General features: G+C 41.3%; 1 protein-coding gene across 2 annotated transcripts in view; it reads left to right on the top strand.

Moving 5' to 3' along the window:
- KL (klotho) overlaps window positions 1–20,113 on the top strand; it is a 57,866-nt gene that overhangs the window by 28,696 nt on the left and 9,057 nt on the right. Inside the window, exons 2-5 of one of the 2 annotated variants that reach the window (XR_012514445.1) lie at window positions 6,033–6,543; window positions 7,310–7,578; window positions 12,330–13,431; window positions 15,217–18,037. Coding sequence is in view for 1 of the 2 variants with exons in the window: in XM_010345014.3 (XP_010343316.2) it covers window positions 6,033–6,543; window positions 7,310–7,578; window positions 12,330–13,431; window positions 15,217–15,554 (2,220 nt within the window). In the remaining variant the exon portion in view is untranslated. Of the gene's footprint in view, window positions 1–6,032; window positions 6,544–7,309; window positions 7,579–12,329; window positions 13,432–15,216; window positions 18,402–20,113 lie in introns of those variants that run through there. The other variant, XM_010345014.3, reaches the window with a different exon arrangement.

The raw sequence follows: 20,113 nt of genomic DNA, 5'->3' as shown, positions 1-20,113 counted from the left end.
AATATTTATAGCTATGATTGGTTTATGTTTACAGTCCTGCTATTTGTTTTCTTTTCGTCCCATTTGTTTTTTGTTGTTTATTTCTGCATGTTTAGTAATTCATTTTTCTTAATTTATTGGCTTTTTGGAGAAATCTTTTAATATTTTCTGTGAGTTTTAGGATTACATTTTTTATTCTTATTGTATGGTCTATTTAGAATGAATATCATTAATCCCATTCAGAAATTTGTTTATTTGTTTCACTTTTCAGTTCTAGAATGTTCATGTTTTCTTCAGTTGTTGTTTCTCTGTTGTTACTCTCCATTTGTTCATTATATTTATTTTTTCTTTGAAATCCTTGAACATACTTATAATAGCTATGTTAAAGTCCTCTGCTAATCCCAGTATCTGGGACATCTTGGCTTCTGTTGATTTTGAATACTTTTTTTTTTTTTTTCTTAGTTAAGGGTTTCATTTTCCCACTTTTTCATACATCTAGTAGATTTTTATTATGCTCTGTATGCTATGAATGAAACATTATAGGGAGTCTGGTCAATATTGTCTCGCTTTAAAGGGTGTTGTATTTAGCTCTGCTAAGAAGTTAAATTACCAGATTTACTTGATGTGGATTTAGTCTTTGTTAGAGCTGGTTTATTCCAGCTTTATTTTTACTTCTCAGGTAATGACCTTCCTGAGGTTCAGCTGGATACCTAAAGTTCTCAGCTGCATTTTTCTACTCTGGCTATTTTGAAATGCAGTATTTTCCAGCCCTACCCAACCTTTGGTATTCATCTCCCAGACCTGTGGCTGCTTCTCTTTGCTGAGCCTCACAAAATCTTGTCCTGTGCATGGACAGCCAAGGATCCTGGGGAAATCTCATGCAGACTTCGGGGCCCTTCTTCTGTGTAGATTTCTTCTCTCCAGTATGTTGACCTGTTTCAGGGTCCTCATCTTTGCTTTCTGCCTTTTCAGCTCAGTGATCCTGCTGTGTACTAGGTGGGCTTCATTTTCCTCAACCATACCTAGAACATGACCCAAGGCGGAAAGCTGGAGTGGACCTGAGGTTCACTACCTGTTTCCTTCCACCCACCATTTTAAAGCAGCTTATATGTGTGAAACTTTATGTTGAGTTCTGCGAGGGATCCAGATAGGCAAATGACAGCAAGCTTACAATTTAGCCAAAGAGAAAATGTCTGTATGTTTTGTGGAATTCAGACTATTTTCCTTGACTTCCAAAATTTGGGGCTACTGGCTAATTTGTAGGAAGGCTTTCCAGATCCATTTTTCTTCTAGATTTTTTTCAGACTCCATATTTCAAAATCTAAATAAAAAGTAGGAAGGAAGCAAGGAGGGCATCACATACCAGAAACACTTATACCCCAAAGTGGATGATTAGCACACTATGAAATAATACAGTATTATTCTCAGAGGCCTGCCATATGAAATTCCTTCTAATTTATTTTTTTAATGGTATGTGCCTGAAATTTCTCTTTCATGATCTTGGAAGCAAAATAAGAACTAGCATAGCTAATGAGAGAGTTTTCCTGCTTCAGCCCAGAAAAATGTTGCTTCTGTCCTAGACCCTTTGATCTGATTCTTACTGCCAGCCTTCATTCCTCCAGATCTGTTTATTGAACACTGGCTCTGTTGAAGAGACTTTGCTTGAATATGAGGTTAGAGAGATAAAAGACTCAACCAATGCCTTCAAAACACCTACAATCCAGACACTTAAATAAATGCAATAAAGTATGGTTAAGGTCTTGGATAGAGGACATTCATGGAAACACATACAATAGACGTTTAATCAATGCTGGGGAGAGGGAAGATGCCAAGGAAGGCTTCCTAGAGGTGGCAACATCTAAGTTGAGTTTCAAAGTCGGGGTGAGGGTGAAGGAACTGGGAATAGGTAAAACATACCTTGGAGAGCTGTACCTACAAAAACATGGAAGTCTAGAGAGTCTTAGAACTTCAAGTGGGGTTCAATGTGCCTGGGACTTGGATTTCAGGCAGAGACCATAGGGCAAGTTAGAGAACAGGTAGCCAGGGTTAAATGAAGCAGAGACTTTTGATAAACATCAAGCAGGGCTGCCATCCCACTGCTATGAACCATTTCCTTTTTTTGAATTTTATTTTATTTTTTAGCTCTAGAGCAATACACGTTTTGGTAGGAAATGAAAAAATATATAGATGGGTAAAATGCAGCAAATTATACCACCTACAATCCTGCCATAAACTTATTTTAACAAGTTATAAATCCCTCCAGATCAAAATGCTACTAAACTCTACTAGCTGTTTTACAACCCTTTTTTGTTTGGTTAGTATTTTAGGAACGTTTTTACATGTTGATAGATATTCTTTTCAATTATTTATAATGCCTGAATAATGGTATTTCTTTAGTCATACTGTCATGTATTAAAACATTCATACATTATAAATATATTTGAATATTAAACATTTCAATTGTTTTCAATGTTTGACTATTAAAAATTGAATTAAGATAAATGTTCTTGGCCATACAGTTAATGACTTCACTGAGTACTTGTCAATAACTTGATTAAATCCCAGTCTAAAGACAACAAGCCTGTAAGATTAACATACCTGGAATAATCAGAAAGCATTGCATGACCGTATGTAACCATCTCCCTATTAATCATCCTTAGTTGTTGCAACACCCTAAATAGTGACTTTCCCACACTCTGACTCATAATATTTAATCTGTCAAATCTACCATCTGCAAAGGGAGTGAACTGTCTCACGAAGGGGCGGTGAAGCTGGTTCACTTCAGTTTAACAGACAATGGGGGCCTCCGTGTGCCAGGGAGGGAGGGCGGGAACTCCACAGGGAGCTCAGTTTAGGGAGGGATGCACCTTATTATCTGCAGTAAATGATGTGAGAGAGGTATGTGTGAGACTCTTGTGCCCAGAGGAGGGACGAAGCATAGTGTGGGGGGCCATGGGGTTGCAGGGATTTCTTAGAGAAGGTGCCATGCCTGGGCTGACCACCAAGTTGACATGCTGTAAAGAGCAATCCAATAAGATTCAACACGGTTTTGGCATGAGGCAAGCAATTAATCCAAATGATATCTAAAATGCTTTCTAATGCTGCAGATTTATCCCTGTGTAAAATAATCAACCACCTAAAAGACATTCTCACTTGTACTATGTCATTTAATCCTCACAGTGTTCCTATGGGACAATAGATGTCATTCCCACTTGTACAGAGCAGTAGGTGAGGCTCACACTGGTCAGAGTTAGGGGAGTCGGGAATCTAAGCCTAAGTCTCTTCTACTCCACACCCCAAGTTTTGTCAGGAAGAATTTGTAGGTAGAGGAAACAACCCCTGCTCAGGAATTCAGCCTCTACCTACAAATTCTTCCTTTTGGTTTGCTCATCCTTTAGAGAGAGAAGGGATAAGAAGGGATAAGAAGGGATAAGCATTCACGGAGACCCTACTAGTGCAACTCTGCATTAGCAGTTTTACATAAATTACCTCATTCAATCCTCACAACAGTCCTGTGAGGCACAGGAAAGTTGAGTTTACCTGCCCAGATTAAGAAATGTGGCCAAGTCAAGAGTGATGAAGGCCAGGTACAGTGGCTCATGCCTGTAATCTCAGCACTTCGGGAGGCTGAGGTGGGAAGCTGAGGATCACTTGAGCCCAGCAGTCCGAGACCAGCCAGGACAACACAGCAAGATTTTGTCTAAAAAATTAAAAAATTAACCAGATGTGGTGGCATGCGCCTGTAGTCCCAGTTACCTGGGAGGTTGAAGTGGGAGGATTGCTTGAGCCTGGGAGGTAGAAGCTACAGTGAGCTGTGATCACACCACTGCACTCCAGCCAGGGTAACAGTGAGACCCTGTCTTAAAACAAGCAAACAAAAAAGAGTGAGGGAGCAGGAACTTTATCTGCCATCAGAGACCATATGTGTCTTTCCTTATGGCCCAGGTCATTTATCATGTCCTTGCTAAGCCTCTTCCTCTGAGCCTTGTTAAAGTCCTCAAGGTTAGAAGAGTAGTCTGTAATTATAAAAAATTCAATTGTGTGACTTCAGCTACCTGCAAACCTGACTGAGATTGATAAATTCTTCGTTTGCTTTCACTCTTGCATTCCCTGTTCAGCGCTTATTCTACAGAAAGTGCCTGATAGATTTAGGACGTGATTGTTCCCAGGCCTCGAATGGGGTCAAATTAGGAAAGTCCCCTGGTTTTGGGTCTCAAGAGGTTATCTGCTGAGTACTAGCCTGGACTGCTCGGTGGATTTTATGTTTAACTGTTGTGTTTCTGTTTTCTGAGACAGTACCCTTCTCTGTCAACTGGGCTGGAGTTCAGTGGCGTGAGCATGGCTTACTGCAGCCTCGATCTCCTGGGCTCAAGTGATCCACCTGCTCCAGCCTCCCTTGTAGCCGGGACTACAGGCACACACCACCATGCCTGGTTAAGTGTTTGATTTTTTGGTAGAAATGGGGTCTCACTGTTGTGCAGGCTAGTTGTGAACTCCTGGTCTCAAGGGATCCTCCCAATGTGCTGGGATTTCAGGCATGAGCCATCGTGCCCAGCCTCTGTTTAACTGTTAACATCTTGAGGTTTCCTTTCAATAAAGAAGAGAGGGCTGGGGAGGTACGATGAGGAAGATGGAGAAGGGTGGGAGACATCACAAAACTAGCAGAAGTGTGGCATGATTAAGTCTCTGGTTTCTTAGATCATATAAGCAAGTGCTGCTATTCTTTGGATCAACATTTGATTCTCCATTTCCTTCTTGGAATACAGATAGCTGCTTCAGGTCGTGAAAAAATACATTCAGTGAAATGAAACAGTAGATGTTCACTAAAAAACTAAAAAGAAAAGTTAGCCATAAACGATCTTATTCCACTGACATGTTTGGCTGAACCCATAAGAATGTTGAGGAGGCATTCTTGGATGCCTGTACTGAAACGAACCACGAGAGGAATATTTAGGATATGTTGAAGAGGCTATTCGGCTTAACGAACAAAGGAGTTTCTGTAGGACCAGGGAGTGGAATGAAAATTGGCATGATCATTTTGGAGAATTTACAGAGTCGAACAGATAATCAGAATGGAGTTTTCAAAGAGGATATGTTAGGGAATAAAGGCTGATAAATAACACTTGTATTTGTAGGAAAATAGGGAGAGTAAATCAAGGAATTTCAAAGGGAAAGGGAAACTCACTTCAAGTAGGGGAGGAAAAAACCCTGTAATTTTCACTCTTCTTTGTAAGTAAAAAGAAAACAAATGAAAATAAGGTATCAGACGTTAGTAAGAAGTTACGGGAGTATAAAGTTGGTTTTATGGACGCAAAGCCCTTTTCATTGCTGTACGAAACTCCTGGCTGCATGCTGACTATGGACATCTGATCTCCTCACAGCTGTGTTCTGCTGTTTTTTGCTCTTGGCTTGTATCTTGCGCCCTGGGTCTGTGGGACACCAGCACTGTGCCAGAGTTCTGGAGGGTAGGCCAAGGTTAGATGCTGGAGTGGGTTATTTAATTTGTTGTGCTGATTCTTCTTAGGGAACAATGAAGATTGCTTGTTAGAATTGTAGCTGTGAGAGATGACTATGAAATATTAAGTTGACTCCAACAGCCTGAGTCATTTTGAAAACTCCCAAGCTCAGGATAAAAAATATAATCGTATTTAGAAATTCCTGATGTGATCACCAATGTGGCATGGGTTCTTTTCACAAAACCTGAAAATTAAAAAGTACATAATCCAAAGTCAATTAAATAGTAAGATATTATATCAAATTCTTTTATTTCATTAGCTTTTCAAACTGTGGATAACTACAACCTCAACCCAAGGATTTTACGTTTTTTCCACTGACTGCTAAAAGCCAATGGAAGTAACTCTAGTTCTGGTAGCAGCTTACTGTGGGGTGACCTACCTTTGAAATAATTTACTGGTTCTAGCTGATTTTTACATTGCTAGTCATTAAGTTAGGCTTGATGAGAAACGTATGTAAATTGAGTTGGGGATTCAAGTATTATATTGCATTTCTCCTCACAACTAGAGATAAATTTGCCATCATTTTTCTCTTCATAGGCTCATGCCAAAATCTGGCATCTCTACAATGCCTCTTTCCGTCCCACTCAGGGAGGCCAGGTGTCCATTGCCCTAAGCTCTCACTGGATCATTCCTCAAAGAATGACCAACCATAACATCAAAGAATGTCAAAAATCTCTGGACTTTGTACTAGGCTGGTTTGCCAAACCCATATTTATTGATGGTGACTATCCCGAGAGCATGAAGAATAACCTTTCATCTCTTCTGCCTAATTTTACTGCATCTGAGAAAAAATTAATCAATGGAACTGCTGACTTTTTTGCTCTTTCCTTTGGACCGACCTTGAGTTATCAACTTTTGGACCCTCACATGAAGTTCCGCCAATTGGAATCTCCCAGCCTGAGGCACCTGCTTTCCTGGATTGATCTTGAATATAATCATCCTCAAATATTTATTGTGGAAAATGGCTGGTTTGTCTCAGGGACCACCAAGAGAGATGATGCCAAATATATGTATTACCTCAAAAAGTTCATCATGGAAACCTTGAAAGGTATGATTGTGGGTAAAGTTCTCATTTCCTGCCAAAATCTTCTGGAAAAAAATCTCTAAGATTATCTAAAATAAACAATGTGAATTTATATTTTTAAATCCTAATGAAGACATGTATTTTGGCAATAGTAGGAATGCATTCGTGTAACACCTTTCTCATTTGGAATCTTGGGGAACTTGAATTAATTTTTAAACACCCACTTATAAATGAGAAACTGGGTTATAATATTTGTAATTACTTAACTTTCAGAGTTACTAATCTAGATTTTTAGATTAAATCAAACATAAAATAAATCCCAGGATATGTAGCTCTCTGCGCATGCTTTCCAAGTCTTGTTATTTTGGTTGAATGAAACACTCTTTAAAGAAGAAGGAATGTCCATGTTTCCTAAAGAAAATAGCATAAATAGATCATGCATTTAAAGCCTTTATTTATGGCGTCAGGTGCAATGCTGGGTGTCTAGGATAGAAAGTGGTACAAGACGTCTCTCCAAGGTTGTAGAACATCTATTATATATAAGGAACTATTCTGTCAAGGGGCTCAGGAATCCAGAAAACATATGGAAGATAAACCTATTTTGAGGGCATTTATTTGTAGAGTTATTTGGGTTTGATTAGAGTCTTTTGTCAAGAAGAAAAATCATTGATTTACCGAACAAGAAACCCTACCTTTTATTTATTTAAGGAGAATGCTCAGATGCTCTTAAATCATGATGCAAGTGCCCAGCAAAGGGTCATGTTGCTCTTGTTCCCTCTTCCCTTTACAGCCATCAAGCTGGATGGGGTGGATGTCATCGGGTACACTGCATGGTCACTCATGGATGGTTTTGAGTGGCACAGAGGTTACAGCATCAGGCGTGGACTCTTCTATGTCGATTTTCTAAGCCACAACAAGACGTTGTTGCCAAAGTCTTCAGCCTTGTTCTACCAAAAGCTGATAGAGAAAAATGGCTTTCCTCCTTTACCTGAGGATCAGCCCCTAGAAGGGACATTTCCCTGTGACTTTGCTTGGGGAATTGTTGACAACTACATTCAAGTAAGTCAGCTGTCAAAACCAATCAGCAGTCTCACCAAGCTCTATCTCTAGTAAGTAGTGCTTCCTTCCTAGGCTGATTGTCATGGCACACTGTCCACTTTTGGAGCCAAAAGCGATTCCTTATGAGCACGCACACTAGGGGCACAGTTTGGAATGCTGCACCCTTCTCTCCAAAAGTCTTCCAGTCCTCATCTTGTTTAAGTTAGATCAGATTTTTAAAGGGAAATCAATTTAAAACGTATGCATGTTTAAGATCCGACTGAGACAGTAAAAAGATAAAACACTCTTTTTTCATACTGTGGTTTTTGATCCTTTTTAAAGCAGTTGAATTTTTTCATGAACAGAATCTAACACAGAACTCCAAAGCCTGCGAATTTCAGTGGTGCTGCTGAAACTGAGGCAGGAACATTAGGGGAGAGTCCTCCAGAGGCACAGCTGTAGACCCCACACACGAGCAGAAATACCCGCCAAAACTAAACCCTGGATCCAATGATTCACTGGTCATAATGTCTTTTTTAGCATCAGTCATTGAAATGGTATGAAGTTTCTTCAAAATGATCCACCAATATGTATTGAGCATCTACTCCTGTTGTAAGCCCTTAATATTCTTTTAAATGTCCCAAATTTTGAAGGGACATGTTTTCCAGCGTTTGACTGGATACGCTAGTAAGCACTTATTGGATGTCTAGCGTGTCCCAAGCCTTGTGTTAGTTGCTGGGGTCTCTTGGTTAAGGGGAGTGCAGTAGAGGGTACACTGAGAAGTGTAAGGGCAACCTTTGCTTTCAAAGGAGCAAAGGAGTCCAATGAGAGGAAATGATGCATGCACAAATGGTACCATGGAGTGAACGGGGCATGGTGGTAAGTAACCGGGGCGGGGCTGGGGGATTGCTGCTGATAGAGTCCCAAGTGTGAAAATGGCTCTCAAGACAGAGACAGAGTTCAGTGTTCATAGACAAGTAGTTGGCTTTGGCATGTTGGGTTATGGTAGCAAGTTCGTTGGTTCTGCAGATCACAGCTTGAAAGGAAACACTTGGAAGAATGTGAAACGGGTTGTTATTTTCTTGTAAATGTCAAATTGAAATCTTTTATTTATAAGGAAATAAATTAACACTATCCTTAATACATTTTTTGCTGGCTGGGATTCTTCTGTTTTAGACCATCCAGTTCATTTTACAGGCAGTCTCCCACCTAAACCCTCGCCTTCCATTTAAAAGATGACTGGATATGTCATCTTTTATGCTAGGATATGTGAGCCCAGGAGAAAGGCTTCTGAGCTACCCTCCTGCTCAGTGTATGGTTTTCTGCCCTGCTCCATCTCTCTCCTCCCCTAGCCTCCTGCTATTTGGAATCTTCTTATCCCAATTTCCCTCCTCAGAGTGGATTCCACTGTGGGGTTCAGAGAGGATCTGAGCTGGGAGAAGTGAGGCTGGTGAGGAAGAAGGGGAGGAGGAGAAAGGGAAGAAGCCCTCCGCAGCCCTCCTTCCTCCTCCTCTTTACTGGGGTTGGGGATAGATTGATGGTCCCTGGTCCTTGTTCTATCTCTTGACCTTCTGCCTGCTCCCTGCTGAGCACTGTGCCCTGTTGTTGAAGGGCTGATGCTTCGCACAGATTTCTGATAGCAGCCTGAGCCTGCAGGTTCAGTCCTTCGTATGTGACGCAATCTCCCAGCCAGCATTGCTGTGCAGACCGTGGGAACCAATGCAGAACAAGAGTGGGAGTCTCGGCAGGAGCCCTACTTCTCCTGCTCTGTTCCTCACCCAGGGGCTGTGTGCTGGCTTTGGGAACTGGTAAGTAGTGAGAAAGTCTTAAGGGCACATCCTACTTCCTTGAGGGAGAAGACGAAATGCTGGTCAGAAGCAATAAACATAGCAGTGGAGATAGGAGAGAATTCCTTTTTCTACAACACTCTAGAAGCTATTGTTTTAGAATCTGACCTAAGATCAGCCACTAATTGGCCCCAGAGGTCTCTCTCTGTCAGGGCACACTGTCCTTTCTCCTCATCAGCTTGGGGACCACACCCATCCTCCTGGCAGGGTCCTCTCCTGTGCAGAACCCAACAAACACAAAATTAAGTTACTCTCAAATCCACAGCAGATGGGAACTTCTCTGGAAGCTTCTCTGGAAGCTCTCTGGTGGGGAAAGGCTGCAATTGCTATTTTCTTCTGGTTTTCATCTCAGGCTTGGTATTACATTGACAATGCTCTTCTCAAGCTAACTCCCTAACCGACACAATCAAAGGAAGTACTTTGTATGTTGGTTCTGAGATGTGTGTGTTTTCACCTACAAGCAGTACTCTACAGCTTTAAGACATTAAAGTCCTGAGAAGTGATTTTTAAAACACTTAACTTCATCTTTTCCCTCCTGGCTAGTATTTCAAACTCTTATTAGAGTTTGAGGCATACATTTCACCTGAACAACTTGAAAAATAATATCCTAAGAAGCACACAAACTGTCTGAAGCCTGACCTGAGGCTCATTCACATAGATGAGATTTTCACTTTACTTGCACCCATTTTCTCAGCTGAGAGGTTTGTTTTCCCATAACCACAGATGCTTATAGTTAACATAAATATAGAACTCACTATGGAGGACATAGAGTCTCTTTAACATGGTACCTGTTAGGAGAAAGTTTCTCCCATAACATTCTAAATACATGCTTTAATATCCATTCCTTCTGAAAGGTCCAACTCCACTATTTTGTTTTTTAGTAAAATCTACGTTAACAAATTAATGGAGATAATGGTAGAATTTTGCCTCAAATGTCCTATATTTTCGAAAAATATTTTTTCCCCAGAAAGGATACCGTAGTCTTTCATATTTGTTCTCAGATGGACTGAATAAAAGCTGTTATTTTGGAACAATCGTGGTAGAAAAGTTAGGAACTTAGTCAACTCAGAGCGCATAAAAATAATCAAAAAAATTCCTGCAAACTCTGAACACTTCAAAAGAGCATGCAAATAGTCTCTCCTTGGAAGCTGAGGAAACATGATTTGTGGGGTGCATCACAGTGGAAAAATACTTCTGACAGTATTCCCACAGCATCAGGGGAAGTGCATGCGTGGGTGTTCTGCAAGGGACAGTTCTCCAGAAAAGGCGATTTCCCTTTGACATGCTGTTTTTAATGACTTTTCTTTGTAAACACACTTACCTCTCCAGAGAAATAGCAGTGCATTTGCAACAGGCCTATAAAATGCAGCAAAATATCTGCCACAGTTTCTGACCTCTGCTTTTGTACAGAGCATGAGACCAAGGAACCTGTTCTAACAGGATTATTTCAGAGGGAAACACGGGCTTAGGGGGCAGATCTTCCAGCTGGATTTTTCAGTTTGCGTTCCTTCCACAGCTGACATGCGAGGGAATGATTTTGTGATTTTAATTTTATAATGTGTCCACTTTTCCTAAATACTTATTTTTATTTGGCAGGCTTTTTATAGCATATGATTGAGAACTATAATTGTCATCATTGTTACAGAAGAATAATTTAGAAATTTTTTTAAACTATGTTAAAAAATTTCACTAGGGGTGGAAGACAGTATTGTTCTTTCCTTCCAAAGTATCTCTCAGACTTCCTTTTTTTTTAGATAAGCTCTCGCTCTTGTTGCCCAGGCTGGAGTGCAGTGGCACGATCTTGGCTCATGGCAACCTCCACCTCCCGGGTTCAAGTGATTCTCCTGCCTCAGCCTCCTGAGTAGCTGGGATTACAGGTGTGCGCCACCATGCCCAGCTAATTTTTATATTTTCGGTAGAGACAGTGTTTCACCATATTGGTCAGGCTGGTCTCAAACTCCTGACCTTGTGATCTGCCCTCCTCGGCCTTCTAAAGTGCTGGGCTTACAGGTGTGAGCCACCATGCCCACCTTCTCTCTTGTACTTACTACCATCCGTCAGATTGAATTTGTTAAATTCTGTCACTGACCTCAAAGCCAACAAAAAGCAAGAGTTATGTCTATTTAACATCTCCTCTACCTTTAGCAAACCTCAATTTAGGGTGTAATTTTAAGCACAATTTAATTATAAATATCTTTTCATATTTTTAGTTAACTTACTCAGTTTTTAAAATTTATTTATTTATTTTTGAGACAAGTTCTTGCTCCATCACTGAGGCTGATGTCGTTGCGTGATTATGACTCACTGCAGCCTTGACCTCCCAGACTTAGGTGCTCCTCCCACCTCAACCTCCTGGGCGACTGGGACTACAGGCCCATGCCACCATGCCTGGCTAAGATGGGGTTTTGACATGTTCCCCTATCTGGCCTCAAACTCCTATCCTCAAATGATCCTCCTGCCTGGGCCTCCCAAAGTGCTGGGATTATAGGCATGAGCCACCACACCTGGCCAACTCACTCACATTTTAAGCTTTTTCTTTTTGAAAAAAATTTGAAAGTCTCATACCATTAGTGATTTCTTACATTAAAAGAAAAACACCCAAATATACTCTGCTTGCATAATACTGACCAGCAGTGTGCAAGACTCATTAGCATTTATCATCTGAAGTGACCCAATCCAGACTTTTGGGGGTAACATCAAAGAAACAGTTCAAGATTTGTAACTGCGGGTAAAGTGAGTGTCATATCAGAAAGTGGGATATTGTCTTTCCCAGAAGCTGACAATTTATGAAAAATAGTTTACATTCTCAGCTAGACAGGCTTCTGTTTTTGCTCATATTCCTGGCTAGTTTTGCTGAAATAATTGCATTGAATTACTTCCTCAGGATCATCCAGGTGATGCTAACGTTTACTCTGCCCTTCACAGGTAGATACCACTCTGTCTCAGTTTACCGACCCGAATGTGTACCTGTGGGATGTCCACCGCAGCAAAAGGCTGATTAAAGTGGACGGGGCTGTGACCAAGAAGAGGAAATCCTATTGTGCTGACTTTGCTGCCATCCGGCCCCAGATCGCATTACTGCAGGAAATGCACGTTACCCATTTTCGCTTCTCCTTGGACTGGGCCCTGATCCTGCCTCTGGGTAACCAGTCGCAGGTGAACCACACCATCCTGCACTACTATCGCTGCATGGTCAGTGAACTCGTCCGTGCCAACATCACCCCGGTGGTGGCCCTGTGGCAGCCTGCAGTCCCAAACCAAGGACTCCCACGCCCCCTGGCCAAGCAGGGTGGCTGGGAGAACCCCTACACTGCTCTGGCCTTTGCGGAGTATGCCCGACTGTGCTTTCAAGAGCTTGGCCGGCACGTCAAGCTTTGGATAACGATGAATGAGCCACAGACAAGGGACATGACATTCAGTGCTGGCCACAACCTTCTGAAGGCCCATGCCCTGGCTTGGCATATGTACGATGAAAAGTTTAGGCACGCTCAGAATGGGAAAATATCCATAGCCTTGCAGGCTGATTGGCTAGAACCTGCCTGCCCTTTCTCCCAAAAGGACAAAGAAGCGGCCGAGAGAGTTTTGGAATTTGACATTGGCTGGCTGGCCGAGCCCATTTTCGGCTCTGGAGACTATCCATGGGTGATGAGGGACTGGCTGAACCAAAGAAACAATTTTCATCTTCCATATTTCACTGAAGATGAGAAAAAGCTAATCCAGGGTACCTTTGACTTCTTGGCTTTAAGCCATTACACCACCATCCTTGCAGACTCGGGAAAGGAAGATCCAACAAAATACAGCAATTACCTAGAAGTGCAAGAGATGACCGACACCACGTGGCTCAACTCCCCCAGTCAGGTGGCGGTAGTGCCCTGGGGGCTGCGCAAAGTGCTGAACTGGCTGAAGCTGAAGTACGGAGACATCCCCATGTATGTAATAGCCAACGGAATCGACGACGGGCTGTACGCCGAGCACGACCAGCTGAGGGTGTATTATTTGCAGAATTACATAAATGAAGCTCTCAAAGGTAAGGAGCTCCAGCCGCGGCAGTCTCTTGAAGGTTATGTCAACAGAGGGCATGACACCTGTTTAAATCTCCAACATCAACACACACTGTCACCGTCGTTGGAATGGAGGGTTACCCACGTTGTGCCTCACTGAAACAGTCCAAGAGATATCTAGCATTTTCCTAAGGATAAAGGAGTGCAGCTAAAAGTAGAAGACCAGAAATCCCTATCTCCTATGCTGGATCTATACAAGCATAGATTCTCTTGTCTTCTGTCTCAGCTGGCCCCACAGCAGTCTTAACTGGTTCATGTACATAAAGCAGTGTGTAAAGATTTAACACCACCAGGCACTGTGGTCACACCAGAAATCCCAGCATTTTGGGAGGGCAAGGTGGGAGGATTGCTTGAGCCTAGGAGTTTGAGAACAGCCTGGGCAACACAGTGAGACCTTGGCTCTATTAAAAATCACAAAAATTAGCTGAGTATGGTGACATGTGCCTGCAATTCCAGCTACTTGAAAGGCTGAGGCAGGAGGATTGCTTGAGCTTGGGAGGTCCAGCTGCAGTGAGCCATGATCACATCACTGCACTCCAGCCTGGGTGAAGAGCAAAACCCTATTTCCAAAAAAAAAAAAAAAAAAAAAAAAAAGGCCGGGCATGGTGGCTGATGCTTGTAATCCCAGCACTTTGGGAGGCTGAGGCAGGCAGATCAGTTGAGGTCAGGAGTTCAAGACCAGCCTGGCCAACATGGTGAAACCCCATCTCTACTAAAAAGACAAAAATTAGCCAGGTGTAGTGGCTCACGCCTGTAATCCCAGCTACTCATGAGGCTGACGCAGTAGAATCCCTTGAACTCAGGAGGTGGAGGTTGCAGTGAGCCAAGATTGTGCCGTTGCACTCTAGCCTGGGTGACAGAGCAAGACTCCAGCTCAAAAAATAAATAAATAAATAAAATAAATAAGATTTAACCCAAGTACATCACAGTAGGTTGAAATATGTAAAACACCCAGTTATCAGCGAGGTCCAGTTTTCTTCTCTCTGTGCAGTAAATTAATTACTGCGACACAGGTTTTGCAAAAGAGAAAAGATTTATTTGCAAGGGCACCAAGTGAGGGGGTGGGAGAATAACTTCCAAGCCCGCCTCTCTGAAGATAAGGCTTAGGAATATATATGGCTTAGGCAATGGGTGGTCTAAGGCATCGTGAAGAGTGATTGGCAGGGGGGAAAAATGAAGTAAGAAGTTGGACACATGTACAGAAAATGCCGGTGTTAGCATGATCAGGGGATAGAGTTCTGGGCCCCTGATGTCGAAAGACCACCTCTCAGGCACTTGTGCAGACCCACTGGAAGAGTCAGTGGCCTTAACTAGTTTGAACCGGACAAGAGCTGCCCTAAGTTCCTGGAAAACAACTGAAGTGACCATTGCCATAGTGACCTATGAACGTCATCTATGAAGTAGCCAGTGAAAGTTAAGTTTCAGCATACAGTGGGACAGTCTTCAGCTTCATGGAAAAAGGAAAATAAAAAAAACCAAATGCACAAAAAGCAAGTGACCAGAAGCACCCAGGACAGGTGGACCTGATCCAGGTAATCCTTGGGTTTCGGTCCTGCCAGATGCAACTCAATATTTGTCTTGATAATTTGCCTGTTTGGCTTTACATAAAAGAAGGCTTTTCTGATGAAATCTAATAGAGTCTGAAGTTGTAGTAAATGGTATCGGAAACCTCCAGCAGGATGGCTACGTAAAAATGATGTGTCGTGTGCAAAATATGTAGTAACTACACTCCTGTCCTTTTGTTTTTCCAGCCTACGTACTGGATGGCATCAATCTGTGCGGATATTTTGCTTACTCGTTTAACGATCGCACAGCTCCGAAGTTTGGCCTCTATCGTTATGCTGCAGATCAGTTTGAGCCCAAACCATCCATGAAACATTACAGGAAAATTATCGACAACAACGGTTTCCCAGGCCTAGAAACTCTGGAAAAATTTTGTCCAGAAGAATTCACTGTGTGTACTGAGTGCAGTTTTTTTCACACCCGAAAGTCTTTACTGGGTTTCATAGCTTTCCTATTTTTTGCTTTTATTATTTCTCTCTCCCTTATATTTTACTACTCGAAGAAAGGTAGAAGAAGTTACAAATAGTTCTGAGCATTTTCCTGTTCATTCGTTTTGAAATAATTATGCAGACACATCAGCTGTTAACCATTTGCACCTCTAAGTGTTGTGCAACTGTCAATTTCATACATCTGACTTCTAGAAAACGTTTTTATGGCTTATGACAGAGATTTTGAACTGGGCATAGGTGATTGTAAAATATTGAATAATGTGAATAGTGCCTGAGCTTTTTCTCTTTTTGGGTGAATAAAAAACTGACAGGCACTGTAATTTCTGTAACACACTGACAAAAGCATAACAAATAGGAACCGCACTAATGTAACATTTGTACAGAAATTCGAATGACAGGATTAGCAATGTTTTCATCGGCACCCACTTCTAAATTTAATGTGTTTCTGGAAGTAAATTGCAAGAGTTCAAATAGAAAGTTATGTTCCAAGTAACAATTTCTCAACTGCTGTAATAATGCCTAGTGGCTTCCCCTTTGTCAAATGAAGTTTCCTTTGAAAAAGAAGATGGCAGATACAGGAGGAATGACAGCGGGCCCTAGCCTGGAATGTTCCTTTCAAAAGCAATGCTTCTATCAAATACTAGTATTAATTTATGGATCTGGTTAATTACATACTTAGAGAGCAAATTGTGGAAATGTATATTTTATATGATTTTTGAGGCCCTCTCTAAACCCTGGGCTCCTGATAGCTTTGTCTCACTGGCACTTTGTTGAGGGCCTTGCACACAGGCCACTTTTGATAAATGTCTGCAGAAAAATACACATGAAATCCAGAGATATTGGGATCTTCAGGAGGCATAAAGCAATTGTGAAATGCAATATACTGCAGTGGCTCTAGGTGGAGGAAAGGAGGAAAAAGCGCTTATTATGTGCAACATTGTGATTAATTTGATTATATACCATTTTTGAGTAGACCTTGGAATGAATGACATGACCTTTCCCTAGAGAATAAGGATGAAATAATCACTAATTCTATGAAGAGTGATGCTACTTTCTATTCTTTAGATGTACTGTAACTTCTTTGAATGGATAGTTTTACAAATTCTTAATAGATTCAAAAGCAATCTGGTCTGAATAACACTGGATTTGTTTTTGTGATCTCTGAGGTCCATTTTCTGTTTTTGCTGCTACTTCTGTGGAAGTAGCTTTGAACTAGTTTTACTTTGAATTTTGACACTGAAACATGCTAGTGATTTCTAGAAAGGGCTAATTAGGTCTCATCCTTTAATACCCCTTAAATAAGTCTTGCTGATTTTCAGACAGGGAAGTCTGTGTATTACACTGGAGTTGTTTTATAGATAAGTCAATATTGCATCAGGCAAGATAAACCAATGTCATAACAGGCATTACTAACCTCACTGACACAGGGTCATAGTGTATAATAATATACTGTACTGTATAATATATCATCTTTAGAGGTGGTATGAATTTTTTCATGAAAGATAAGCTTCTGGTGACATTCCTTTTAAACTAGACTTACTAAAATTGGATGCTAAAGAATCAAGTTTATTATGTGTATATATTTTTCTGATTATAAGAGTAATATATGTTCATTGTAAAAACTTTTAAAACAGAAACTATATGCAAAGAAAAAATAAAAATTATCTATAATCTTAGAACCCAGAAATAATAGCCACTATTAACATTTCCTATGTCTTTTATTTTACATAGATCATATTGTATAGGTAGTATCTTTATTAATTTTTGTTATGAAACTTCCCTTTGTCATTATTAGTCATCAAAAGCATGATTTTTAATAGTTGTTGAGTATTCCACAATAAGAATGCATCACAACTTATTTAGCCATTCCCGTTTGTTAGTTTCTTATTAATTACTGTTGATGAATATTGTTTAAAAATAATTTTGTTGCTACAACATTTAATTTCCTTGAATGTAAAGCCAAGCAATTCTGCTCTTTGATAAAGCATCATATTAATAATAAATCTGCCTGCAACTTCTTGCCTTCCTTCATAATCCTATGAGTGGTTGCTAGCTAATTATTTTTTTAATTAAAAAAACTTGAGTTGACTAAACCACTTAAGATGTGATGGGAGCAGTGGAGAAATGGGTGTGGCTGGAAGATGGTAGGGGCGGGAGGGCGACCCAGGCTAGGCCACGCGTGCAGCGGAGAGAATTTCAGAGGTGAGACAGCGAAATACACAAGAGCTGAAAAGGACAACACAAGTGGAAGCAGCGAAGAGAAGCGACCTCTGAGAACCATCCAGCTACCTTCCAATGCTCACCTCATGCTGACTCTGGGTCGGGTACAGCCTCGCAGGTGGCTGAGGTGAACGAGAAGAGGGAAGGTTCCTCTAGGATCAGCCCGGGACCGCGAGCGCACCCATCCCTCCTCCACCGCGTCTCAGAGACTAGAGTGGAAACACTCTAGTCTTCTTCTCTGATCTTTCCTCTCGTTAATTCTGGTGTACAGATAATCTAGAGACCATTCTCCAGAATGCCTGCATCTCTTCTTCCATCGTGGGCCAATTCTACAGGGGCGGTAAGTGGCCGACTTGTGGTTCCCCGAGGTCTCTGGGCTGTTTGTTGTACGTTGCATTGCCAGCTCATTCCTTTAATCTCAGGTGGACCTTTGTCCCCTTTCATTTTGGCCTGGTTTGGAAGGACATTTTTCCAGTTTCATTAGGGACCCATCATTTTATCTTTGACTTCCACAGTCAATAATTAGAACCTAGCTGGGTCCTGTGGCTTATGTCTGTAATCCCCACACTTTAGGAGGCCAAGATGGGAGGATCACTTGAGGCCAGAAATTTGAGACCAGCCTGGGCAAAATAGTGAGACTCGTCTCAAAAAAAATTTTTTTTTTTTTTTTAAATTAGCTGTGCCTCGTGGTGTGCACCTGTAATCCCAGCTACTCGGTGGGGGTGAGGGGTAGGGACTGGGGTGGGAGGATCACTTGAACCTAGGAGGTTGAGGCTGCAGTGAGGTATGTTCATGACATTGCATTCCAACCTGTGCAACAAGCAAAGAGTTCTGTCTCTAGAATAATAACAAGAAGAATCTATTAGAGCCTTGGAAGCTTACCTTTACATTATTTATAACAGTGCTGTTCAACAGAGCTACAATACAAGCAAGTCACAGATTTCATTTTAAATTTTCTAGTAGACACATTAAAAAATAAAAAGGCATAGAAGAGGCAAATTTTAATAATATATTTTCTTCTTTCCAGTATATCAAAAATATTATAATTTCAACATATAACCGATGTAAACATTATTGAGACATTTTACACATTTATTGGTACTAATTTTGGTACTGAGTAATTAGATTGTTCTATAGCATCTCCATCTAATATTTAATATTGAGTAATCCTGCTGGAAATTTGCACCTGGAAGGGAACATGTTAATTTGGAGGATGCTGGCCATCCTCGACTGGGGGACCTCAGTTCTAGAGGGGAAGGCAGAGGCCATGTCTTGTATATTATTTTCAGTGTTTAGCACAGTATCTTATACGTAATATTGTTCAACAAATGTTGATTAATTGAATACGTGTAGGAATAAATGATAAGCAGAATTAGCTCCCTGCCATCACCTGGGCCCAGAGACTGGTTTAACAGAGATCAACTGTCAGCCAGAAATGGAGATATGTTAGATGCCACACAGCTCCATCCTATATGTTCAGAGGAAGGAATGGTAACCTGTCTTACTGGATAGTGAGGCAGTAAAACTTAACTGCTATCCTAAGTTACTGCCTCCAGACAAATCACTAAGTGAAAGTTTGTAACTTTTTGTCTTCATTATCCACATGTCTTTCAACTAGTCAGTAATCTTTCTGTCTCAGGCTGAGTTCTTTATCTGTAAACAGAAACAGTGTTTTAGAGGAATCGTTTATGTCATCTCCAAATACTTAGTTTCCTAGAATGTGTAGCCTCTCCCCTCAGACCCATTGCATTTTTCCGTTTTTATAACCACTAACTATTGTTGGAGTTTTGTCGGTTGCAGGACATTTCCTGGAATGTTTTTGTTTCATATCTTTGGGTAAACGCCCATTGTCTGACACCAAGGAGAAAGAGGTCAAGAAAACCCACAGGGAACCTTGAGCGAAGGGCAGAAATGCCACCTCTAATGACGGGGGCTGGGCGCAGTGGCTCATGCCTGTAATCCCAGCACTTTGGGAGGCTGAGACAGGTAGATCATGAGGTCAAGAGATGGAGACCATCCCGGCCAACGTGGTGAAGCACCATCACTACTAAAAATACAAAATTAACTGGGCGTGGTGGCTCATGCCTGTAATCCCAGTTACGTACTTGGGAGGCTAAGGTAAAAGAGTCACTTGAACCAGGGAGTCGGAGGTTGCGGTGAGCTGAGATCACACCACTACACTCCAGTCTGGTGACAGAGCAAGATTTCATCTAAAAAAAAAAGTGGTGACAGGACACCTACAATATGGCGAAACCTTGTTTTACACGATTTCAGAAAAGATTTGGTCACTACTACTCAGGCCCCCTCAACCGCTGCTTTTTTTTTTTTTTTTTTTACCCAGAGGGTTAGAGAGGAAAACAATGTCAATCTACATATTAATTGAGATAAAAAGACAGAGAAAAAAGAGCAAAACCAG

Source organism: Saimiri boliviensis, chromosome 16 (assembly GCF_048565385.1).
Source record: "Saimiri boliviensis isolate mSaiBol1 chromosome 16, mSaiBol1.pri, whole genome shotgun sequence".
NCBI lineage: Eukaryota > Metazoa > Chordata > Mammalia > Primates > Cebidae > Saimiri > Saimiri boliviensis.
Note: the sequence above shows the minus strand (reverse complement) of the source record. Positions and strands in the feature narration are given on the sequence as shown.